General features: G+C 34.8%; 1 protein-coding gene across 1 annotated transcript in view; it reads right to left on the bottom strand.

The window, feature by feature from the left end:
• LOC142350401 (intermembrane lipid transfer protein VPS13A-like) overlaps nt 1-21,688 on the bottom strand; it is a 229,852-nt gene that overhangs the window by 55,082 nt on the left and 153,082 nt on the right. Inside the window, exons 36-37 of the mRNA XM_075402248.1 lie at nt 15,232-15,439; nt 14,366-14,469 (exon numbers count right to left, since the gene is read on the bottom strand). Coding sequence (XP_075258363.1) covers nt 14,366-14,469; nt 15,232-15,439 — 312 coding nt within the window. The remainder of the gene's footprint in view (nt 1-14,365; nt 14,470-15,231; nt 15,440-21,688) is intronic.

Here is a 21,688-nt window from a genome sequence, read left to right as displayed (position 1 = left end):
CAAAAGGCACTTATTCGCGAGATTTCAAAAATCTTGAAGAATTATGACCTAAAATTGAGGTAATGTTATCAATGATAAAATAAGTATACTATTTATGAAATTCTCTGATTACATTTATGATTTATTTTTGTTGAGAATGGTAGTCAGTTTCTTAAATGAAAAAGCGATTATGGGATAATAGCGAAGCTTAAACTCAACTAGATTACAACGATAAGTCTATGGATAGTTTGGCACCCCATTACCAAATTTAATTCTCAATGTCAAGTACCTATAGTTAAAAAAAACAACAAAAACACACAATTCACATAATCTTATGTTTCATGAATCATTTAAAAATTGCGCTTCAAAGAAAGAGATTCTCAGCTTAACAACTCGAGAAGGACATCTGAGTGTAGTATTAAGTGATAAAGGCAAAATCCACTTCCTTGAATTTCAAAAAAGAAAGACTATCGATATCATACAAAAAGGACATACAAAAAGGAAAAAATGCCGTGGAATTCGGTTTGCGTTATAGCCTGCTTCATAGTAATTAGGCAAAATGAGTGTCATGAAAATACCACTGTAAAATAAATCTAAACTATCGTTACGGCCACAAAAAAAGCGGCAAATGCTTAATTCAGCGAAAAAGTCTGTGCTGTCGTTAAACTACAAATCTTTTGATGGTATTTCCGCAAGCGTTTGCGACATATCCTTTAACCAAAATTTCTCTACGAAAAAAAATGCATTTATGGAAAGAAATCCTTAAAATTTTGATTTAGAAAACTAGAAGGATTAGGAAGCTCAATTTTTTCATCAAAAATTTTAAAATCAATTTTTACCAAACTATTTAGAAAATTGAGCACAAAAACGAAGTATTATAAATACTGAAGAAGGCAACTGATTGCTTAGAGGTAACAAAAGAGCGCGCCAATCATTAATTGACACTGGATTTTTTAAACAAACCTCTCAAGTTGGCCAAAAAATTTCGAACAGTTCTGAAATCGGGCGCAACCGATGAGGAGTTAGGGTCAGGATTGACAGGTCTGGACAATAGGGGGTACAAATTCCCAGTCGGAGGAGGGTGGACAGGAGGAGTGCTGGGGGGAGATGAGTATGGGGAATCAAACTCTAAGAACCGCCCTTCACACCACGAATTTAAGCCTCCGAAACAGTTTCGGCGCATCGCATACTTTTCACTTTCAATTTCACTTGGTCTTTCCACTTTTACCTCTTAGTCCTTATTTTGGTAACGACATAGAATTTTTGTCTACATTTCTTTGCTAACAAACAACAAAAATACCCTTAAATTCAAAAAATCTAGAGGTCACTTTTTCTTTTGAAAAGAGATGAAAACAAGGCGACTCGGTAATGTGTGATCGCACATAATGTTTCGACCCCGCTCATCCACAATTTTAGTTTGATTGCCTACCAAATGAGGAACATAGGAAAACCCAAAAATTCAAGTATTTTAAAAAAAATTGGTGTATGAACGAAAAGAAAGTCTCCAAAGCAAATAACTGTGGTGGATTAAAAATGGCGCATTAGATTGATGAGATGTGCAAATATAAAGAAAGCGAGTCAAGACGAACAGCAAAATCAAACAACAGCAACAACAATAATTAGTTTCATCAAAAACTTCATGTCCGTTTTAAAAAACAAAACTTAATACCAAAGTCAAAAAACCGTCAGATAAAACTGATATTAAACAAAATAACTTGTAATTCATCAGAAAAGATAAGGGACCAGTCAGTAAAAAAGCTTGGTAACAATTAGACAATAAAGAACAAAAACAGTAAAGTTGAAAAATTCGCTTATTTTTTTTAAAACGATTAATTTCGAAATAATGAAAACCATTAGAAATCAAATAAAATATCCCATACGTGAACGATTACCAATTCGTCCATAGAAGGAATTAAGGAATTAAGAGCTGCCGGTATTCAATTTTTTACGCGGTTACAAAAATAACATAGACAACAAACAAAAAATCAAATAAAACTTGGCAGAAAACGCTTTCCAAACCGTAAAGGCCATCGAAACATACTATGGCCATCAAAATGTGTTCGATTGCACTTTCTGCAATCACCGATAATGTATTATGTGACCTTTCATTAATGAAGCTAGGTAACAAGTAGACAAAAATGGAAAACAAAATGCTAAAATAATTAACACTTTAATTTTTTAAAAAAAAAATATTTCCAAAGACATGAACGCCATTAATTACAGAATAAAAAAATTAATTAGGTTCGTATATTCTTCCAAAAGAAGCCCACGAGAATTGCAGTTATACCGAATCTTACGTCTACAAAAAGAACGTCAAAGATGACAAAAATCAAAAATTAATTTACTTTTTTTTCGTGTCGAAGCCAGTAAAGTCAATGAATTCTACAAAAACTTTAGATTGTGTGACGCTAATCCCCCTTTGAAAGCTTCCTTTGACAACAATAAAGTCATAATTGGCCAGTAATTAACGAGACTAGATAACAGACCAGACGAGAGACCAGACAATAAAAGGAACAAAATTGCGAAGTTAAAAAGTGTTTTTTTTTAATTTTGAAAACAATTGTTTTCAGTCATGAAAGCTATCAGCTATCTACTAAAATCAGAATATCGTCTCATCTAATGTTCCATGAAAAGGCAATGAAACCGGGTCATTGTACAGTAAAATTTCATACGACTAAAAAGACAGTAAAAACGGCAGTTGAAGACAATTTAAAGAAATCAATTAAATTTTTCGAGAAAGTAGTGTCGAAGCCGTTAAAATCATAATCTACATCTTCCAGCATTTTAATAATATCAATTGTGCCTTATTTTGAAAGCCAATAGTGTGATATATGAACCGTCAGTAACGTGATAATGTGACAAAACTAGAAAACGTGAGAAATGGGCGAAAACCTAAAAATTAAGAAAATTTGAAATCTAGTTGTATCAAAGCCAGTAGCCATAACTTAAGGAGTAAAACCGCAAAGGAAGCATTCTTTCATTGCGGACAATAAGCTACAAGTTGACCTAAGAAAGGGAAAATTAGAGGCAAAAGTTCAATAAGTTATTATTTATAAGTCCAAACGACCATAAGCTTTCAAGTAATCAACCAGATACAATAATGTGGAGCTAATTAGGAACCCAAATGGAACCATCCTTAGTGAGCATTTTTTGAAATGTTCTGTTATTTAATTATTGTAGAAGAGATCGAATTTTATAAAAAAGACCGACTGTTTACAGTCCGAATTATTTTTGGATTATACCGGTCCAAGATTGGTCCAAAACTAGCCCTGCTAAGGCTGTTTGTTCTTTAAGAACACTTGATTATTCAAATGTTATAGATATTGATTTTTTGTTAGTTAAAAAATCAAAAATAGATGCTGCGTGTTTGATAATCAACGAAAAATTTAGCAAAAAACGGCGAACTTTTAATTACAGAGCACTCTCAACGGAAACGGAATTTGAAGTAAAAAAGCCCCTTTTTCAGTCTACAAAAATTGATCTAGTGGTGTTTAGGTCTGTACTTCCTGTAAATTTTATCAAAATGGAGTAAAGAAACTTCGTGCTGTTTTTGAAGAAAAAGTCTGAGTTTTGAAATATTTAGCCAGAAATTTTGACAAAAAAAAATAAAAATAGCCTACAATATTCTTGTGATTTTTTTTTGTTTTTACCAATAAAAATCAACAGCACTTTCAAAAAAAATTAACAAATTTTAGCAAAATTGGCGAAGTTTTATTCAAAAATTCCGGAAAAAGTGAATAAAATCTCGCCGGAATTCACACTATTTTCTTAAAATTTAAACCTCGATAACTCCCTGTAAAAAACGAAAATTAAAAAAATCCTTTTAATTCTATATTCTACGCTGGACAAGCTTTCTAATGATACCAGTCTCAACTCTCTACGATGAATATATCGATCGGCCAAAACTGACTGAACAAAAAAAAACCCGTTTGAGTATATAGTTCCTTCCCCCTCAAGAGGGGTCGGAACAATTAGTACTTTAGGTACTATGTTGTTATGGTAGCGCAGCAATGTTGAGGATTATAGAGGGTCGAGTGTGCATATGTACGGGTGGAATGAGTGGGAGAGGGGAGGGTCTCCCGCCCTTCAAACCATGAATTTATTTCTTTAACAATTTCAGTAAAGGGCACATTAAGAGACTATCAAGGCGTAAGTATCAAAGGGAACTGCTCAGCAACTTAATGCCTTGCGGGCTTAGCCTGTTAACCCATTCTTGAGGGTTAAAAAATAAATGGTAAGACAAAAAATTGGTACTTCGAAAAATTCCATTAAAAGACTCTAACAGCACTGATAACATAGCCGGAAGACTTCGTTAACAAATCGAATTTATCTCAGATCTCATTCAAATAGCCAGCAGATCGGCGGCAAAAAAACCACCACTGAACCCACTGCCCCATGTCGAGACTCAAAACGTTGGAGAAACATCAAGAAAAAATTTGATGAAAGCCTATTTTTTTTTCAAAGTGTCAATACGTGTTATATTTTGGTCCACAATTTAATTATATTCTACAAATATGTTGCAATCAGCCTAATTTGGAGAACAATAAGCCTAATACTAATAACAATTAGCACTATGCTCGAAGGAACTGAGAACTATTATAGCAATCGACGAAACAATTCAAATCGTCGAAACAATTCAAAATTTATTCAGTTAGAACAAGGACTCATAGTACATGGTTCACGGTAAGTCATAGTTCACAGTAAGTCATAGTACACAGTAAGTCATGGTTCAAACGTGAAAATAATGGCTTATGTAAAACGCAAAAACAATTCAAAGAAAAGGGCGAGCTATAAAATACAGGAAAGTAATATCATAACTTTTTGCCCGTGAAAATCCAGTAAAATTTTGTTCATAAAAACATTGAACTGACCTTCCAATATTGTATATCTTGAATACCGAACTGACTAAACGATACAACAATTAATAAGGACGAAACATACCAAGACAACAAACGCAAAAAAGCGAAAACTACATTTTACAAAGTCCCAGCAATTGATGGAACAAAGCCTCGGCATATCAATTCTGTTTGGTCAGAATAAAACCCGAGAGAAATACAGCACAAACATACCCGACAGATTGTTGGAAAATAGCCTCCGCTGATTCCCATAATCACGATTGAGATTGAAAGAATAGAAAATGATTTTAAAAAAATTGATTTTTGCACAAAAACAGTTTTAAAGAGCTAACTATTTTGATGTAATTTTGTAGTTGAACATACTCCTATTTCTGAGTGACGCAATACAGGAGCCAGTAACAACACCAATAAGCATTAGAGATGGTTACCAAGACTTATAAGAACAAACTTCAAGAAACGGGTATCTAAAATCGGGCTTTATGGGTTTATCCCGTTTCTATTTCTGATTTGTTTCTTCTTCACGCTGACTCTGTTAAATTTGAATTGCTTTGTTGTGCAACTGTTGTTTAAAAGCACTTTGAGCAGACTGACAGATGAGTGAAACTAGCCTAGAGAACTCAAAAAGATTTTGCGCAAAATGTCCAAAAAGCGGCAAAATGAAGTAAACCAAAACAAAATTTTGTTCGACAAGTTAAAAAAAACATAGTAGGACAAGTCCTGAATAACAATCCAAATAAATGACTTAACTAAGGACAGTAAAAATAAAAAATTAGCATCATCAATCTAAGAGAGGCAACAAAGCTCCTGACACAATAAGCGCAAAAATGAACCAAAACCCAAAAATTAATTAAAAATTATTTTTCAAAGGTTTAGTGCTTTAAGACTTAAACATAAACATAACAAAAATTCCTGAGAAAATAGATTTCATACCTCCTGAGAATGAGTACGCAATACAACAACCTTCTTGCAAGCAAAAAAGACAGCCAATGACAGCAAAAGACAGCAAAAAAGACAGCAAAAAAGGCAGTCGATGACAGCCAAAGCAAAAGAGATCCTCATAACTAAAACCCAAAACCGTTAACCAAAGTATATCAAACTTTAAAAGTCATATAATACTTTTCTGGGACTAAAAAAGTCCATAGTAGTTGGTCAACAAGAACTTATAGTTGCTCTTGAGACTAAGAGAAAAGACAACAAAAACACTTCAAGCGAAAAACTCAACTTTTGTTTTCCAAAAAGCAGGTGTCAAAGAATCTTCAACACGATTGCTGTGAACTCAAGCCACTAAATAGACTTGCTTACTACCCATTATCAACCGATGACAACCGCCATTAATGGGATTGAGTGATAAAACGGTAATAAGTAAAACAAATACTAATAAAACCCAAAAATTCAATAAATAATGTTTAAAATAAAAAAAGCGTACAAGTCAAAGAAAAAACAGTAAAAACTGAAAATAAAAATTTGTTAATTGAAGCGTCTTTAGCAACTGATGAGATTTGTAATTAAGGAGACCATATGATAAGAAAAGAAATTAATCAATAAAAACTCGTCACACCTCATAGAATTAGCTTTGAACCAAATCATTACAAATAACTAATATTAGCAACCTATGACACTTATCCCTAATGTGTTGAAACGATAAGACACCACTAAGTACAACACTCAAAAAATTTAAAAAATCATTAAAATATGTTGAGAACAAATAGTGTCAGTCTTGAAAACAACTAACCATAAACTCAAACATCAAATTAGCTTCATTTATGCATAAATAACGTTCAAGGATACTTACATTATTGATATTAGGTAATAAAAGATATAAGAACCGAGAACATTTTAAACAAGCCGCAAACAACCAATTTTCAATTTTTTATGACAACAATTACTGTCAAAGTCAAATTAGCTGCCTGTCGATCAGTTCAATCAATTGCACATAGGCAACTTTAGAAAACATACGTATCATATTAACAGCACTAAAGAGAAGGAAACACTTCAATTTAAAAAAAAAACATAGCTGGCAGATTGCCAGAAAATAGCCGCAATAGATTCGTAGATCGGCAGTCTAAAAAAAAACAGTAAAAGACAGACCAAAAAAATTTGTCTTCATTGAAAGCTGATCAGTTATATTTTGATTAAAAATCTGTTTAAGTTATTGCTGCCTCTATTAGCTGATCTCAAATAACCTTCATTTAGAGTGACACACACCCATTTGACCTTAACTCTTTGAATTAAAGTAAATAAAAGTCAATTTCAAAGTGAGGAAGTCATTTTTGAGAGTGAGGCAAGTCAAGTGTGACCAAAAATTTAATCACGCGAATGAACAAAAAAACTCGCTCCACTAAGAGCGAAAAATGACGTTACACATGCAATTTAGTTGAAATTGCATGAACGAATGAACAAAAAGTGGCTGTGACGTCATATGGTCGTAACAAAAATCATGACGACAAAATAAAAAAAAAACCAAGAGAAGGCCAATAATAGCCCCAGCTATCGCTGTGCGGCTATTAATCACGCTTCAAACCTATTCGATTTTTTGCTGCCTTAAGTACTCCAGCGTTATTAAAATCATTACTCTCATTTGACTTCTCACGGACGTAAAAAGAGCCAAAAATAGTGTGAACTGATCTTTAAAAAAAGACAGTCACCAATACGATCCAAATACTTAGGAGCGCTATAAAGTCCGGCTGAGAAGATGAGAGCGGCTATTAATAACCAAAGCAATGAAATTACAATCGCAGCAAAAAAGCAAAAACACTTCAATCTGTATGAACAAGCGCATTAAACAATTAAGTTTCTATTTTTAGAAAGGATACACATAGAACACTTCTAAAAAGCAATAGAATGAAGATGTTATCCTGAACTGCACAAAAACAATAGGCAAAAAACAATAAGTCTAGAGCAGTCCAAAAATCGGTTTGATTTAATCAATTTTCTATGATTTAAACACCTTAAAAATGATTAATATTAAACCAAGAACTGACCAAAACAACAAAAAGCTCTAGTTGCAACCAAAAAGTTCCACAGTGACTCTGTTGGAAAATGTTGGAAAAGAACACAAAAACTACCTAAAAGAGCCTACAAAAACAAAATGACAAAAATTGAATCTAGACATGTAATCTATGCTCAAAATGGGGAACGATCACTAAATTGCACTTGCACTTTCATATAGGTGCGAGAACCAAATTGAGAACGATAAAAGTTGAATTAAAAGCTCACTTCAAAAATGCTATACGTGAACAAGACATTCTTCTCGCTTAGCGAAAACTATAAACAAAAAATGCAGAAACAAAAACCAATATTCTCTCTGCTTTTGATTTTGCTTATCACGTTTACCTCAACTTTTTCTTTTCACGCAACTTCTGTTGAGATCATTTAAACATAAGCGAATAACGTCGAGCGAATTGGTCTCAAACGACTCGCGAGCGGTTGGCCTCGTCAGTAGCTAGCTACCTACGGCTTGGCTTAATTGAAGGCGCGTGAGGCTAACGCATCGTGAAGTGAGAGGGGATGATGTGGGAGAGGGGTGAAGTGGGAAGGGGCGATGATGCGTGTGTGTGTGTGTGTGTGTGTGTGTGTGTGTGGGGGGGGGGGGGGGGTCAAACTCTAAGATCCGCCCTCACACTATGAGCATACGTCTCCAAAACAGTTTCTGTGAATCGCAAACTTGGAGACTATGAGTTGAAAGGCTCTGAGTGAACTTAATGCCCTGTGGGCGCTACCTGTTTATCCCGATTTTGAGGACCAAAAGTCAATTGCGTCAGACGAAAAATTGGTCAAGCGAAAAATCGCATTCAAAAAAGATCACAGGCCTAATATAATTGGCACAAACTTCCTTTGAGAGCATATAATAAGGACAATGAGTTTAAATTTGTCAAGGTGATGCCAAACAGAGCTGTTAATAATAGAATAAAGGTTACTTTACACAGACCCATTACCTGATCACAGGACTAAAACGAATTGCCATTTACAGATCAACACGTACCAACTCGAGCTAAAAGCGATATTTACCGTATGGCTTTCTACGTGAACAGCAACAAATCAAATGGATACTCTCACCAATCGAATGAGTGTGTTTGTCATTTTTCGTATTACATAACCTCTCGCGGCAACATTATCCAAGAAAGAACATATGTTAACAAGCTCCTAAGTGATATTGGCATAGGAACTTTTTTCCCTAACAGAAAACGAATAACCATAAAAGAAATTTTACAAATTTATAAAGGTGTACATATAACATTTAATGCCCAGTACAACTTCTTATTGGGATATAAAACCCTTTAGTGCTGCACGAACCCTCATATGCTTGCTATCATCTTATCAGACAATCTAATGAAAACGAAAAAATTTGTTAAGGAAGGAAGAAGCATTTATCCGAATTAGCCAGTATTTGCTTGGATACGGTTGCGAGAGGATCGCCAACCGCTTATTATTGAGGACAGTGCTTATATCATGCGTAAATCTTATCAATTATTTCATGAAATATTGATCTATGTTGTAAGCAAAGACTATGGTACTTTACTTTTGAAACGTTTCCTCGCATAATTATATAATTAGCCAAATGCTTCATTGAACAGGGCCAGCCAGCTTCCGAAGCAACAAGGGGATCGTCGCATTACATGATAGATTGACAGGATCTTCAACCGAGTGTAATTGGTGATTATTACAAATTTGACAGACGATACAAACGGGACAATATGGAAAGACTTCTGTCATAGTGCCTTCAGATTAGTATTAGAAAGTATTTTTTGAATACTGGCCATAACTTGACTAGGTCCATTATTGTTCCGAACAACTTTAGTGGGGGAGGAACTATATACTCAAATGGGTTTTTTTTTGTTCAGACAATTTTGGCCGATCGATATAATCATCGTACTGAGTTTTGGTATCATTAGAAAGCCCGTCCGGCGTAGAAAATGGAATTAAAAAGATTTTTTCAATTTTCGCTTTTTATAGGAAGTTATTGCGGTTTAAAATTTTGTGAATATTAGACGTAATTCAGCTATTTTCATTCAAATTTTCGGTATTTTTGACCAAATTTTTGCCAATTTTGCTAAAAATATGTTAAAATTGTTAACTGTAGTGTTATTGATTTTATCTCTAAAGATAGAGAGGGTTGCTAAATCGTTCGATCCGAGATTTTTGGCTAGAGTTGATGCTAAATTTTAAAAAATTCAGACCTTTTATCGTCAAAAATGGGACTAAATTTGCATTTTTTAGCCCACTTGCTTTAAATTTGCTGGAAATAGACCCCTTAAAACTGCAGTCATGTTATTCTTAAGCTCAAAAAAAAGCTAGTTGTGCTCCCGCTGCCTTTAACTGGAATTATAATTTTGCCAGTTTTTTGCAAATTTAAACTCGATGCGCTATTTAATTTTGACAAACTGAAAAATTTGGCTTAAAAAATGATCTATTTCGCAATCATTTCAATAACTAGCTGTTTTCTAACACGCGCAGCTATATCTGAACTGATTTTGATCTCACCATGGATCCTAACGATAAATTTTTTTTAGATTTTAATAGGACGCGACCTTTTTATCAAAATATTTCTGCTATGTAAAAATTTTTTATGAAAATTACTGACAAGAATTTCAAATCAGGGCTCAATTAATGACAGGTACTATTCACAATAAAGAAGACCCAACGAGATTATTTTATGATTTCAGAGTTAAACTCATTGTTTTTATGGCTCTGACCAGTTGTTTTCGTAAAAATTTTATGGAGTTTTGCTTTCATTTGTTATACTTTTTGCAGCTCGACAATTTAGTGTCCCGAATCAAAGATCCAGTTAGCTTAGGACGTATAAATGAACCTAGACAATTTTTTCATTTGGTATCTAATGTCTATTATGACTTTGAATATATTTGTTTTAAGACTGTATTGGTGAATTTTTGAATTTTGCCTCGATTTTGTCTGATTTCCATCAACTTCGGCAGCAGTCTCAGTAAAAACAGGCGGAAAGCAATTTCCTGTGATATATAAATTAATGTCGGTAGCGGTTTTAATATCAACTAATAGTTTCTTTGTTTTGATTCTACCCGTTTTCATTTTTTTAAATTTTTTAGCACAATTTCATTGAGCTCATTTTGTTTGCTTGTCGAAATATCACATTATTAACAAGTCCAATTCAAGGATAGTATGATAAGGAAAATGAACAGCGTTGGAAAAAAGCTTATCACGATCTTTTAATTGTTTTTGTTGAACAGTATATGCTTTTCGGGCTGAGACAAATATCTCGCAAAATTTTGTGACTTTTCTGTTTTTGCCAATATTTGTCGTTCTTTTTGTTGTCGTACGCCTTATACCTGATAAAGATAGGTTTCAATTGCTTCCACAGGACGTATAACTCAACCTAGTTAAAGATTTCAGTATATAGCCGTTTGTTTTGCTGACTTTCAAATAAAAATGAAAAAAAATTGTTTCTTTTCAACTGTTTCCTTTTTGCTTTCATTTTCGTCACCACGTAAATCAATCGCATCAATTAGAAGTCTCAGTTACTTTTCCTGATTCAAACATTTTTTCGTGCTTGGTTACGTTGTAACTGATTGCTTTCGACCATTTAGTTCAAAAAATAATTTTGAGATTTCTCTACTGTTCAACTTTTGGGTTTCTTTTTGTTGTCATGTCTACGCAGTCCTTTTATAAGGAAGACTCGTTGATATCAAAATGAGGGGAAGTGACAATTTACAGTTCTTGCATCTTATAAATATAGTGCTTTGAACAGTGTGATGTCGTAAAAATGTTTTGACTTCTTTATGTTTTTGTTGTTATTTGTGGGGTCGTGACTTAGTCTCATTTTTAACAGGCCCCATAGGTGTTTCCTGAGGTGTTTCAACGTAGTTCATCGCTTTTTGTTGAAATCTCAAGTCTTTTATGACTTTTGAAAATATTTATTTTCAAAAACATATTTAGGTCTTTGAGCTTCATCATTTTTTTAAATAGTTTTTCTGTCGATTTGTAGCTCGGTCTCTGTAAACACAGGTCACAACCCGTTTGCAGTGAACTATAATTTAATCTTTGTAAAAGTTTTAGCTTCAAACGTTTGTTTGTCGGCTTTGTTACTACTGTTACTACGATGTTTCATAAACTGTTCGAGAGTTTATATTTGTACATTTTAAATGAGTTTTGCTTTCTTTTTAATTAAGAACAATAATCGTAGGTTCTATTAGCTCCGAAATTGTGCTCAATTGAACATTGGATAATAAAACCTCTCAATCGCTTCCTATGGCGATATCAATGGACACTTTAGTGATTTCATTTGATATCTAATTACATTAATAACTGAACTTAAATGTTTAAAAAAAAAACGTGTTTTTGAATTTCGCACCTCTCTGCTCTTTTTTGTCAACCTGTTAACCAGTCGCGTTGGGAGAGGTCCCTTATCTTTTCTGATGAAGTAGAGGTTAAATTGTTTTGTTTGGGTTTCAGCTGATGCAAGTTTGATTTCGTTATGATTTTTTTTTATTATAGACATCGAGTTTTGGTCATAAAAAGTGTTTGTTGTTTGATTCTCATTATTGTCCTATCTAGAAGTCCTATTATCAACAACTTTCATCGGCACTCTAGCTTGGCATTACTGTATTCCATTGGTTGTTAACTGAACGATATGTATGTTTTGAAAGTTTTTAACCTCTTCATCATTTGGCAGCCAATTAAGTCAAGAATGTGGATGAGCGGGGTCGGTTCATTATGGGCGTACGCACATTACCGAGTTTCCTTGTGATCTACTAAACCTCAATTTCGCTGTTAAAAAATCGACAATAAAGTTAGGCTAGATCACTAATTAGGGAAAGCTGATCAAGCAAGAAGCTGATCCCACATTTTTTTATCAAGATTTCACGTTTGATATCACACTAAATTTCGAGCTGAATCAGTTTTGCGGTCGTTTTTCACACAGTCTCGTTCAAATCAAGCTGATAAAATGCAATCAACTGATCAATGCTTCTTGGAAAAATTTATTGGACGCCCATTTTTCCCCCGAGAGAAAAAGAATTCACTTTTCAAACATAAATCAATAGGGATAGTTAACAAACAATAGGAAACAGTCACAAAAACACTTTCGAAAACAGGATGTTTGTCAAGGTCTATAATTAATTCAATATAAAGAGATAATTTCATAGTTTGCTCATTTTTTAAAACCATAAAGAGTAATATTGATAGCGACACAACAGAGCCTACCCTTTGCTCCTACAATAACAGCAAAATATTATTGTATATTATTTAAAAAATAGTAAAAATGAAGCAAACGTCAAAAATTCCGAATAAAGAGTTAGCAAAAAACTGGATGCGAACAACGATTTCGAAGACGATTGCGATTTCGAAGGAAATTTTATTCCAAGCAAGAAGAGAGTATAGAACAAGAAATAGAAAAACAATGAAAATACAGATTGTTGAAAAACTATTCTTTCGAAATATGCAGAATTGCAATGTTACTATAAATTTCAACTGAATTCTCTTTGAGTTTTGAATAGCAAAAATGAGGTCCAAATAAGTTAGAGTATAGTTCTGGGAAGCCTTCGGGAATTCGAGATCAGCGTCGGGCGCATGCACCTTCGGCTTTAAGCTCTTATTTCCTCAGGTTTCCCAGACGTATACTTGATGACCTGATAGGCAGGTTCTTTTCTTCGTAGTTTAATCAAAATACTAAAACCGACCCGAGAAAGCATTATTAGAAGAATTCAAAGTAGGAGCCATTGATTCCTTGACCTTAATTGAGTTCGAAATTGGGTTCTTAATCGGTCAAGCGAAAAATCGCATTAAAAAGAAAAGACCAAAAGGACTAATATAATTGCTACAAACTTCGTTTGAGAGCAATTTATCACTTAAAACTCGAAATGTTACGCAAATAAAAGTCATTCATAAAGGCAAAAACAATTGCATGATAAAAGACGCACACGGCCCCAATAACTTTTCAAACTTTGTTCGAGACCACTTAATAACAAAAAGGAGCTGGAAATAAACTTTCCTCCTACAGGCATACTTTCCAATAAAAGTCACGTTTGTATCATCCAGTAATGATAGAGAGACAAGGTGAGAATTTGACATACCACGTTACAGTAATCCTCATAATCTTCATCATACTAAACCAAAATCAACAATTACATCAAATGATGGAACATGAAAGTGTATCAAACGATTATGGAAGATGAAGATAGATTGAAAATTAAAGCATTGACTTTTCGTTTCTGATGAAATGATTGAGCGCTGGTAAACGATTGAAACCAAATATATTTAAACTCAAATTTACGGGAAAAAGGATTAATTATTACTAGACATCTCGCACTTTTCTTCGGAATTATTTGGATCTGTAACCATTATTATTTTTACCCCTTATGGCATAACTCAGTTTGAGAAACCCAATCAAAAACTACATCAGTTCTTTTGGCCTCCAATATTCAATTTCAAACATTCAATTTTAGAATTTCCAACATTCAATCCTATAATTTGTACAAGAATAAGCATTCGTTCTAATGACAAAATGCTTGGAGCATAATTAGAAATAATCGATTACCTCTTCTGGAAAAGATACTAACTTTAGTGCCAGTAGCGAGACACTGATCGTCTGTGAAGAGTAGCACCCTTTGCTGTCTGCATAGCATACTAGTCGCATAGTACTTCCCGTTACTCCCTCCTTCGCCTGATTATTCAAATCAGCTCAGACATGCTTCTTAGTTGTCCAATATCAGAGAAATTTTATCAACGCTATTATGGTTTCAGGATTCCGTTTTGTAACCATCGTCGATGACAAAAATGAATGCAAACGAAAGTTTCACAATTCTCTAATCTAAAAATCACCCTTAACTAACGTCAGACTAATTGTTCACGCCGGGTGGGGGAGGAGTTGGTACAAGTAAAGTGTAGATGAAGTCTAAAAGAACATCGGAGGGGAGACATGCAAAAATTTTTCAAAAACACCATTTTGAAGCCATTTTACTCGGCAGATTTTCCGTCTTTGTTTTTATTTTTTTAAATGGCTTCAAAATGGTGTTTTTGAAATTTTTTTGCATGTCTCCCCTCCGATGTTCATGTAGACCCCATCTACACATTACTGGTAGTATCCAGATTACGCTAGCTTCATGGTTGGGTGCTGCAGTTACATTTAAAAATACCAACAGTTACTATGCCGAAACAATTGCTACCAAGCTATTCAATTATTTGAAGCTTGATTGAGTTGAAATTTTTGAACTGTTTCAAACCGAGACAAAATTTAACTTCAGAATACAAAAGCATCTCTCATTAAAGTTCCGGTCATGAATCGACAAAACCATTTTTTGTAACTTGGTAGCAATTGATGTAACAATATTCAGACTGGCCAGTTAAGCTGGTTAAAAGGGTGGAGTGGTCACATTTTCACTGTAATACCTTTTTTTAATTACAAAGATCAAGAAGCATGTCTGACTTTCGCATTGGATTTCTTGGAACTCGTCTTTCTGGAGGTCGAAATGTGGAGTTGAAGACGAATTTTTGTTTTTGCCGCCAGAGGGTGTTTTGCTGATTTGACCTTCAAGCTTATAACAGAGTGACCTCTGAGCAGTTGGGTCAGTCCATGTGAACAGCATGTGATTACCAGGAGACAGGACATACGTCTTCTCAGCTAGATCTGGATTCTGAAAAGCATCGGAAATTTTGAGATCTAACAACAACTCACGTTCTCTTCCTTATCCCATCATCATTTTACACTTTGGTAAATACATGAGAGCAAATCAATATTATCTGGGAAATATTGCAACCATTATTATTTGAACAATTAAAGTAGCGATCGGACAACAGACAAAACCTTTGAGATTTTTTTTGCTCTGATAACGCAGCCGGTTACAAATAACCACAAAACCAAAGCAGAGGTGAAAGTAGAAACAATAAGAGCAGGATCTATATCTTAATTAAAGAGATTAGCAGAATATTCTCAGAGTACAATTACTGGCGACATTTTGACATTTTTGCAAGGAAAACTATCCACAAAAGTGAAATTTCAAATCAAGAACATAATTGCCAAATCATATACAATAGTCAACGCAATAATGTTACTTCCTAAATAAGCCAGGGATATTTCAGCCGAACTCGATTTACAGATGAAGTTATATATGAATTTAAGGTGAAAATAGATGAAGTAGGATTGAGGATTGAAGATAGCCAAAATCGTTAACCCACGATAAATTAAGTTGTCTTTAAAAGCTTTTAAAATATCGATAGCTAAATTTTTCAACAACAGAGAGCATGAATTAACTCCATAAACCTGTGTTAATCAGCAATTGTGACTCAAATAGTTTAGGATGTAATCAAATGTAACGAAATAAATGAAATTGAAACATAGCCGGCAGATTGCCGGAAAATAGCCGCCGTTGACGCGCTTGATGCACATCGGGATTGAAACAGAAAAAGAAGAGACAAATCGGCCGAATATTTGTCCGTTTTTTCAGTGTCAAAAAGAGTTTGGCGTGCAGTTTCAGTCAGATTCTAAAACTGTACTCAATTCGGGCTTCTAAACTGCAAGCTAATAAGCTTAAAACCAAACACTCAGCTAGCAAACACTCCAGTGAACTTTGATATCCTAATGCACTATGACTTAATGACCGGACTTTATCGGTTCATCCCGTCTCTTTTGATTTTGGTCTTTTGGCATGGACCGTATTCACCACATTGCGTAATTCAATGCGCGAAAGAATTTAAAATCCATTCATTTGAAACAGTGAGTGAAGTAAGTCAGAAGTCAAACGTGAAAATCGTGACTTGTGTAAAACGAAAAACCTGATCAAAAGGTAAAGCGAATGAAAAAAAGGAGAGCGCCTAAATAATAGCAGTTGAGAGGCTGACGGCGGCTATTAAAAATCAAGCAATCTGAATATAGGACCAAAACTGCAAAAAATTTTCGACTCATCAAACTAATCTTCCTATTGTATATTTCAAATGGTGCGTTCACATTTCAATATTTCTAATATTAATTCATTATTATAAATATTTTTGAAGTCTCAAAAAACAGCTCTACTAAATATTTTAAGGCAAGAACGGCAAGAAAAAAACAGCAAGAACGGCCAAAAAAATCATCGATTGTTTATTAGAACAAACAGCGCCTAAGCCGCATAAAGAACTAACTTTCGTTGGAAGAGAATACAACGATGCATTTTTGGAACACATTACCTTTTGAAACCATCAGTTAAAAAATCATGAGAAAAACAGAAACAATGGAAGTCAAAATTCGGTAAGCGAAAAAAATAAGAATCATCTTCAAAAACGAAAATTTTCCTCTAAGACTAATTTCGCATCTCACTATAAAAGTTATCTGAAAAAAATCAACCTGCAAATCTACTCATTTTTTGCTCCCCTTCCTACCTCTTGCATCGGCTAAAGTCCTTTCGTGAGATAGTATTTCATTATTCATTAAGGAAATCGAAAATATTACAACATGAAAACTTGAAATTTTAGCGTACTTTATAATTGTTTTCTGTTCTCTTAAGAGCTGCAATAAAAAGATAGGGTAAGTATCATTTTTCAACATGCTTTTTTAAGGCAGTAGAATACTAGACTGCCCAGTATAGTTTTGAAAAAGTGCAGATTCAACGTAAAAGCTCAAAAAACTTTCGGCTTTTGTCTTTTTCCTTTTGTCTTTGGTACACTTAATAGTTGAGGTATTTGAGCAAAGTACTGAACTGTAAATGTGATTGGTCAGAAAATTCAAAAAAAGAACAGAATTGTTCACGGAACACTGAACGAACTGAGTCAGTCTAGTTTTCGATCTACTGTTAGAAAAGTATGAATCGACGTAACGCTTTTTTATGCTCACCTGCCTGGATTGATTGCTTTGAATATATAATTTTATTTTTGAACCTAAAACTCGTTCAACCAAAAAGAGCTTGTGTTATTTGCGATAAAAATTATTAACAAAAAAAATTTCCGCACCCTCTACAAACACTACAAGTTGTCAGATTTATGAATAGACCAGCAAATTGATTTCAAAACAAAAAACTTGTACGTAACTATTTTGGATCTGCTGAGAAAAGATTACAGTTCATACTCAAAAACAAAAAGTAGCCAGAACTATTTTCAAAGCGAGGAGATTCAGTTCTGGGAGTTATATAAATCAAGTATGACCAAAAATTTGATCACGCAAATGAACAAGGAAAACTCGCTCCACCAGGAGTGAAAAACGACGCACCCAATTCAGTCAAAAAGTAGCAAGAGCTAATGATAAAAATTCTGGAGAAAGAAAAAAAGAGCAGGTCAAATTCTGAACTACAATCCAAATAGTTGAGTTATCTAAGAATTTGAATATCAAAGTCAAGCAAAATTAAACTATGACACAAAAAAAGCACATAATCCGATATGCTCAAAAATAAACTATCTTGAAAACAAATTTAAACAAAATCCTACAACTTGAGTTTTCAAAAACCCAAAATAATAATATTGACACTACGCGTCCTTAGAATGCGTAGAAAATACGTCGAAACCAAAAAAAGGAAAAATCAAAAGTGGGCATCAACTCACAAATATGGCATAAATTAAAATCTTTTTGAAAATTAGTGGCATCTTTTTGAAAGCTAGTCAAAAATTTGAAGTAAGAACACAACACTAAAAACTAAATCAGTAAACTACAGCGTTACATACAACTTTAGAAAGAAAAAAACAACTTTTAAAGGTTCCGTTAGGCGATAGAGGCAAAAAAAGAACAACAAAAGAAGAACACAGATGGCAGACTCACTTGAGGAAGTCGTTTTTGAAAGTGAAGTAAGTGACGTGTGACCAAAAACTTAATCACGCGAATGAATAAAAAAACTCGCTCCACTAAGAGTGAGAAATGATGTCACGCACGCAAGTCGTTACGCCGCACCAGAAGGCCGTTGAGAAGTGTTATTTTTAGAAAAAGCGAAAAAGCACAAGAAAAGCAACGAAAACAGGCGGGACTGAATAATTAAATAACACTTTTTTATCGAAACGAAATAATTCGAAAATCCAAAAAAAATCACGGCTCAAGTTACTGATTGAATCAGTTTAGACTCACTAGCATCCGATTCCTTTTGCAACTAATGAGAAATAGTATACAACAAAGTGAACTATCAAAAATTTGCAATTTATGTCAAGAAATTGCAAATACAGTTTGTGTCAAACTCATAGAACTCCATTATTTGAAACAAGCTTATGAACTATTTTAGCCTCATTAACAGACAATAATTGATCTGATGATAAACCATAAAAAGTGATATGACAAGCAAAAGTACAACAAACACATGCAAAATCCAAGAATTCGCTATTAGTTTTTGAAAACAAATAGTGTCAAAATTATGAAAAACGCCATGGACTCAAATCATTAACTAGATGAATTAATGTCTCAATGTCAAACGATAAGAACTGTCAGTAAAGGGCCTGAGTGGTCAGTCAACAGAAAAACACTATACACCCCGGAAGGACTAAAAACAACCGATATTTTGTCAAAATAAGTTGTGACAAAGTAGTGATTTAGATATAATTTAAACGATTACATAGCTTCCATTACGCCTCATTAGAGATTCAATCATATGTGTCGTTAATGAGACGAACAAGGGACATCAAAAAGAACCTCAAGAAAGGGCAAAAACAAAAAATCATTGATGGTTTATTATAACAAAAAGTGACTAAGCCGTATAAACCATTAACTGTCGTTGTATGAATCTTAAAAAAAGCCAACTATGCATTGGTGGAATCAAAGAAGAAACCATTTATGGAATGATCTTATGAAACCATTAGTTCAAAATTCATCAGAACAGAAAAAAAGTAGAAGTAACACTGCAGAAAGAAGACCGTTTTCAAATCCGAAAATCTTTTCAAACACTAATTTCTCATTTCTGTTTAAAAAAGTAATTTAAAAATTAAAGTTTCAAATCTACTCGTTTTGTTGTTTCCTTTACTACGCCAGCGTGATTAAAATTTGACTTCTCATTGACACTAAAGTGTGAACAGATCTGAAAAAAGAGCGCACTAATACAATCAAAATCCTTCGCATTGTAAAAAACATAGAGAAGGCCAATAACAGCAGTGGCTATCGCTTTGCGGCTATTAAAAATCTTAAGATTTAAAATCTAGTTTCGTTCCGTTTTCTGAAAAAAAAATGCCATAACGAAATCGCAATCGGATAATCGAAAACATAGCCGGCAGATTGCCGGAAAATAGCCGCGATAGACGCATGTGACCATCAATGAATTGAAACAACTTAAGTAGTAAGATAGACAGATCGACCACCAGTCCTTTAACAGACCACAAGACTTTTTGGGTCAGATTCGGACTGTCAATTTTATGGCACATACGGTCTATTTTATGGCACATACGGTCTATAAGGAAAAAACCCTAAAAGAGCTTTTTCAAATTAATGTTCGATCCAAAAACTCAAGACTCTAATACTCAAGATATAGGGCATATAAGTTTGGCACTACTTAGATGCGCACTATTGATCTTTAACTAGTAAATGCTCATAAAATTTTAAAGTTCCATTAGTGAGTTCAGAAGTCAGTTTTTTGGGTGAGGTAAGTCATGCAATTGACCTAAAAGTAAAAATGATATCACGCACAAAAATTTTAATTGCAGAGCAGTAGAAGTCAATGAAAAAGTCAATTGTAAGAAGTCAGGTCAAAAGAATCATCGATGGAGACGACAAATTAAAAACATAGCCGGTAGAATACCGGAAACGACTCGAATCGTCGTCATTATAAACAAAAGAGAAAAAACAAAAGTTGCGCAACAAACCACATTAAAGTGTTTTAAAAATGCCGACATTTTTATAGGCGCGGGGGGAGCTACGTGGGGTGAGTGGGTAGATAGGTTGGGGAGGTGGGTAGTGCTGGGTTAGTGTGGGGTAGCTAGGATAGGGGAGGGGTTAGGGTAGGTTGGGGGTAAGTTGAAGGGGGGCGCGGGGCGATGGGGGGGGGGGGGGGGGTAGGTGTTGGGGGGAGGGCAGAGGGAGGGGGTAGGTAGGTGCTGGGGGGGGGGGGTAGGAAGGCGTTGGGGGGGTAGATAGGTGGTGGGGGAGGGGGGTTGTGCGGTGTAGTGAAGATAATTAGGGGTGACTTATATAGGAACAAAAAATCTCAAAATGACCTCTTCACCTTGAATATTACCAGCAGTTCCTAATTACTAAAAATTACAAACGAAGCTACTGTTTAAGTCCAATGTTCGAAGACAGAAGTCAGCAATCAAAAAGGAGATAAATGCTCGAACAGAAAGAATGTCAAAATTCAAGTCATGAACAAACTTGCTTTCTGCTGGAAACATAGCCGGTAGAATACCGGAAACGACTCGAATCGTCGTGCAAAATAATCTCTACCCTAACTAGGACAAAGTCAGAGTATCGAAAAAAACACTAGAAATAACAAACATAGGAGACCAATATAACATAAAAAAGCGTTAAAATTTTTTCAGTTCAGGGTGTGGGTAGTTGCTGGTGGGGGGGGGGGGGGGGCGGGTTTGGTAGGTGGGTGGGGTGGTGTAAGTAGGTGGGGTGGGGGGTAGGTAGGTACGTGGGGGGGGTAGGTAGGTACGAGGGGGGGGTGGTAGGTACGTTGGGGGGGGGGAGGGTACGAGGGGGGGGATGGGGAGGGTACGACGGGGGGATGGGGGGCGGGGTTGGTACTTTTGGGGGGTTATAGGTACGTTGGGTTTGGGGGGTAGGTGCGTTGGGGGGTAGGTGCGTTGGGTTTGAAGGGTAGGTACGTTGGGGTGGGGGGTTAGGTACGTTGGGGGGGGTAGGTACGTGGAGGGTGTAGTTTTTTTTTGGGGGGGGGGGGGGGAGGTAGTTAAATGGGATCAAATTTTCTCAAATTGACCTCTTCACCTTGAATTACAGACTGTTACCATTTGCTATGCATTACAAACTAAGCTATTGTTAAAGTCCAATG

The sequence above is a fragment of the Convolutriloba macropyga genome, chromosome 12 (genome assembly GCF_964194025.1).
Source record: "Convolutriloba macropyga chromosome 12, txConMacr16.3, whole genome shotgun sequence".
Classification (NCBI taxonomy): Eukaryota; Metazoa; Xenacoelomorpha; order Acoela; family Convolutidae; genus Convolutriloba; species Convolutriloba macropyga.
The sequence above is the reverse complement of the archived record's forward strand: the minus strand, read 5'-3'. Positions and strand labels throughout refer to the sequence as shown.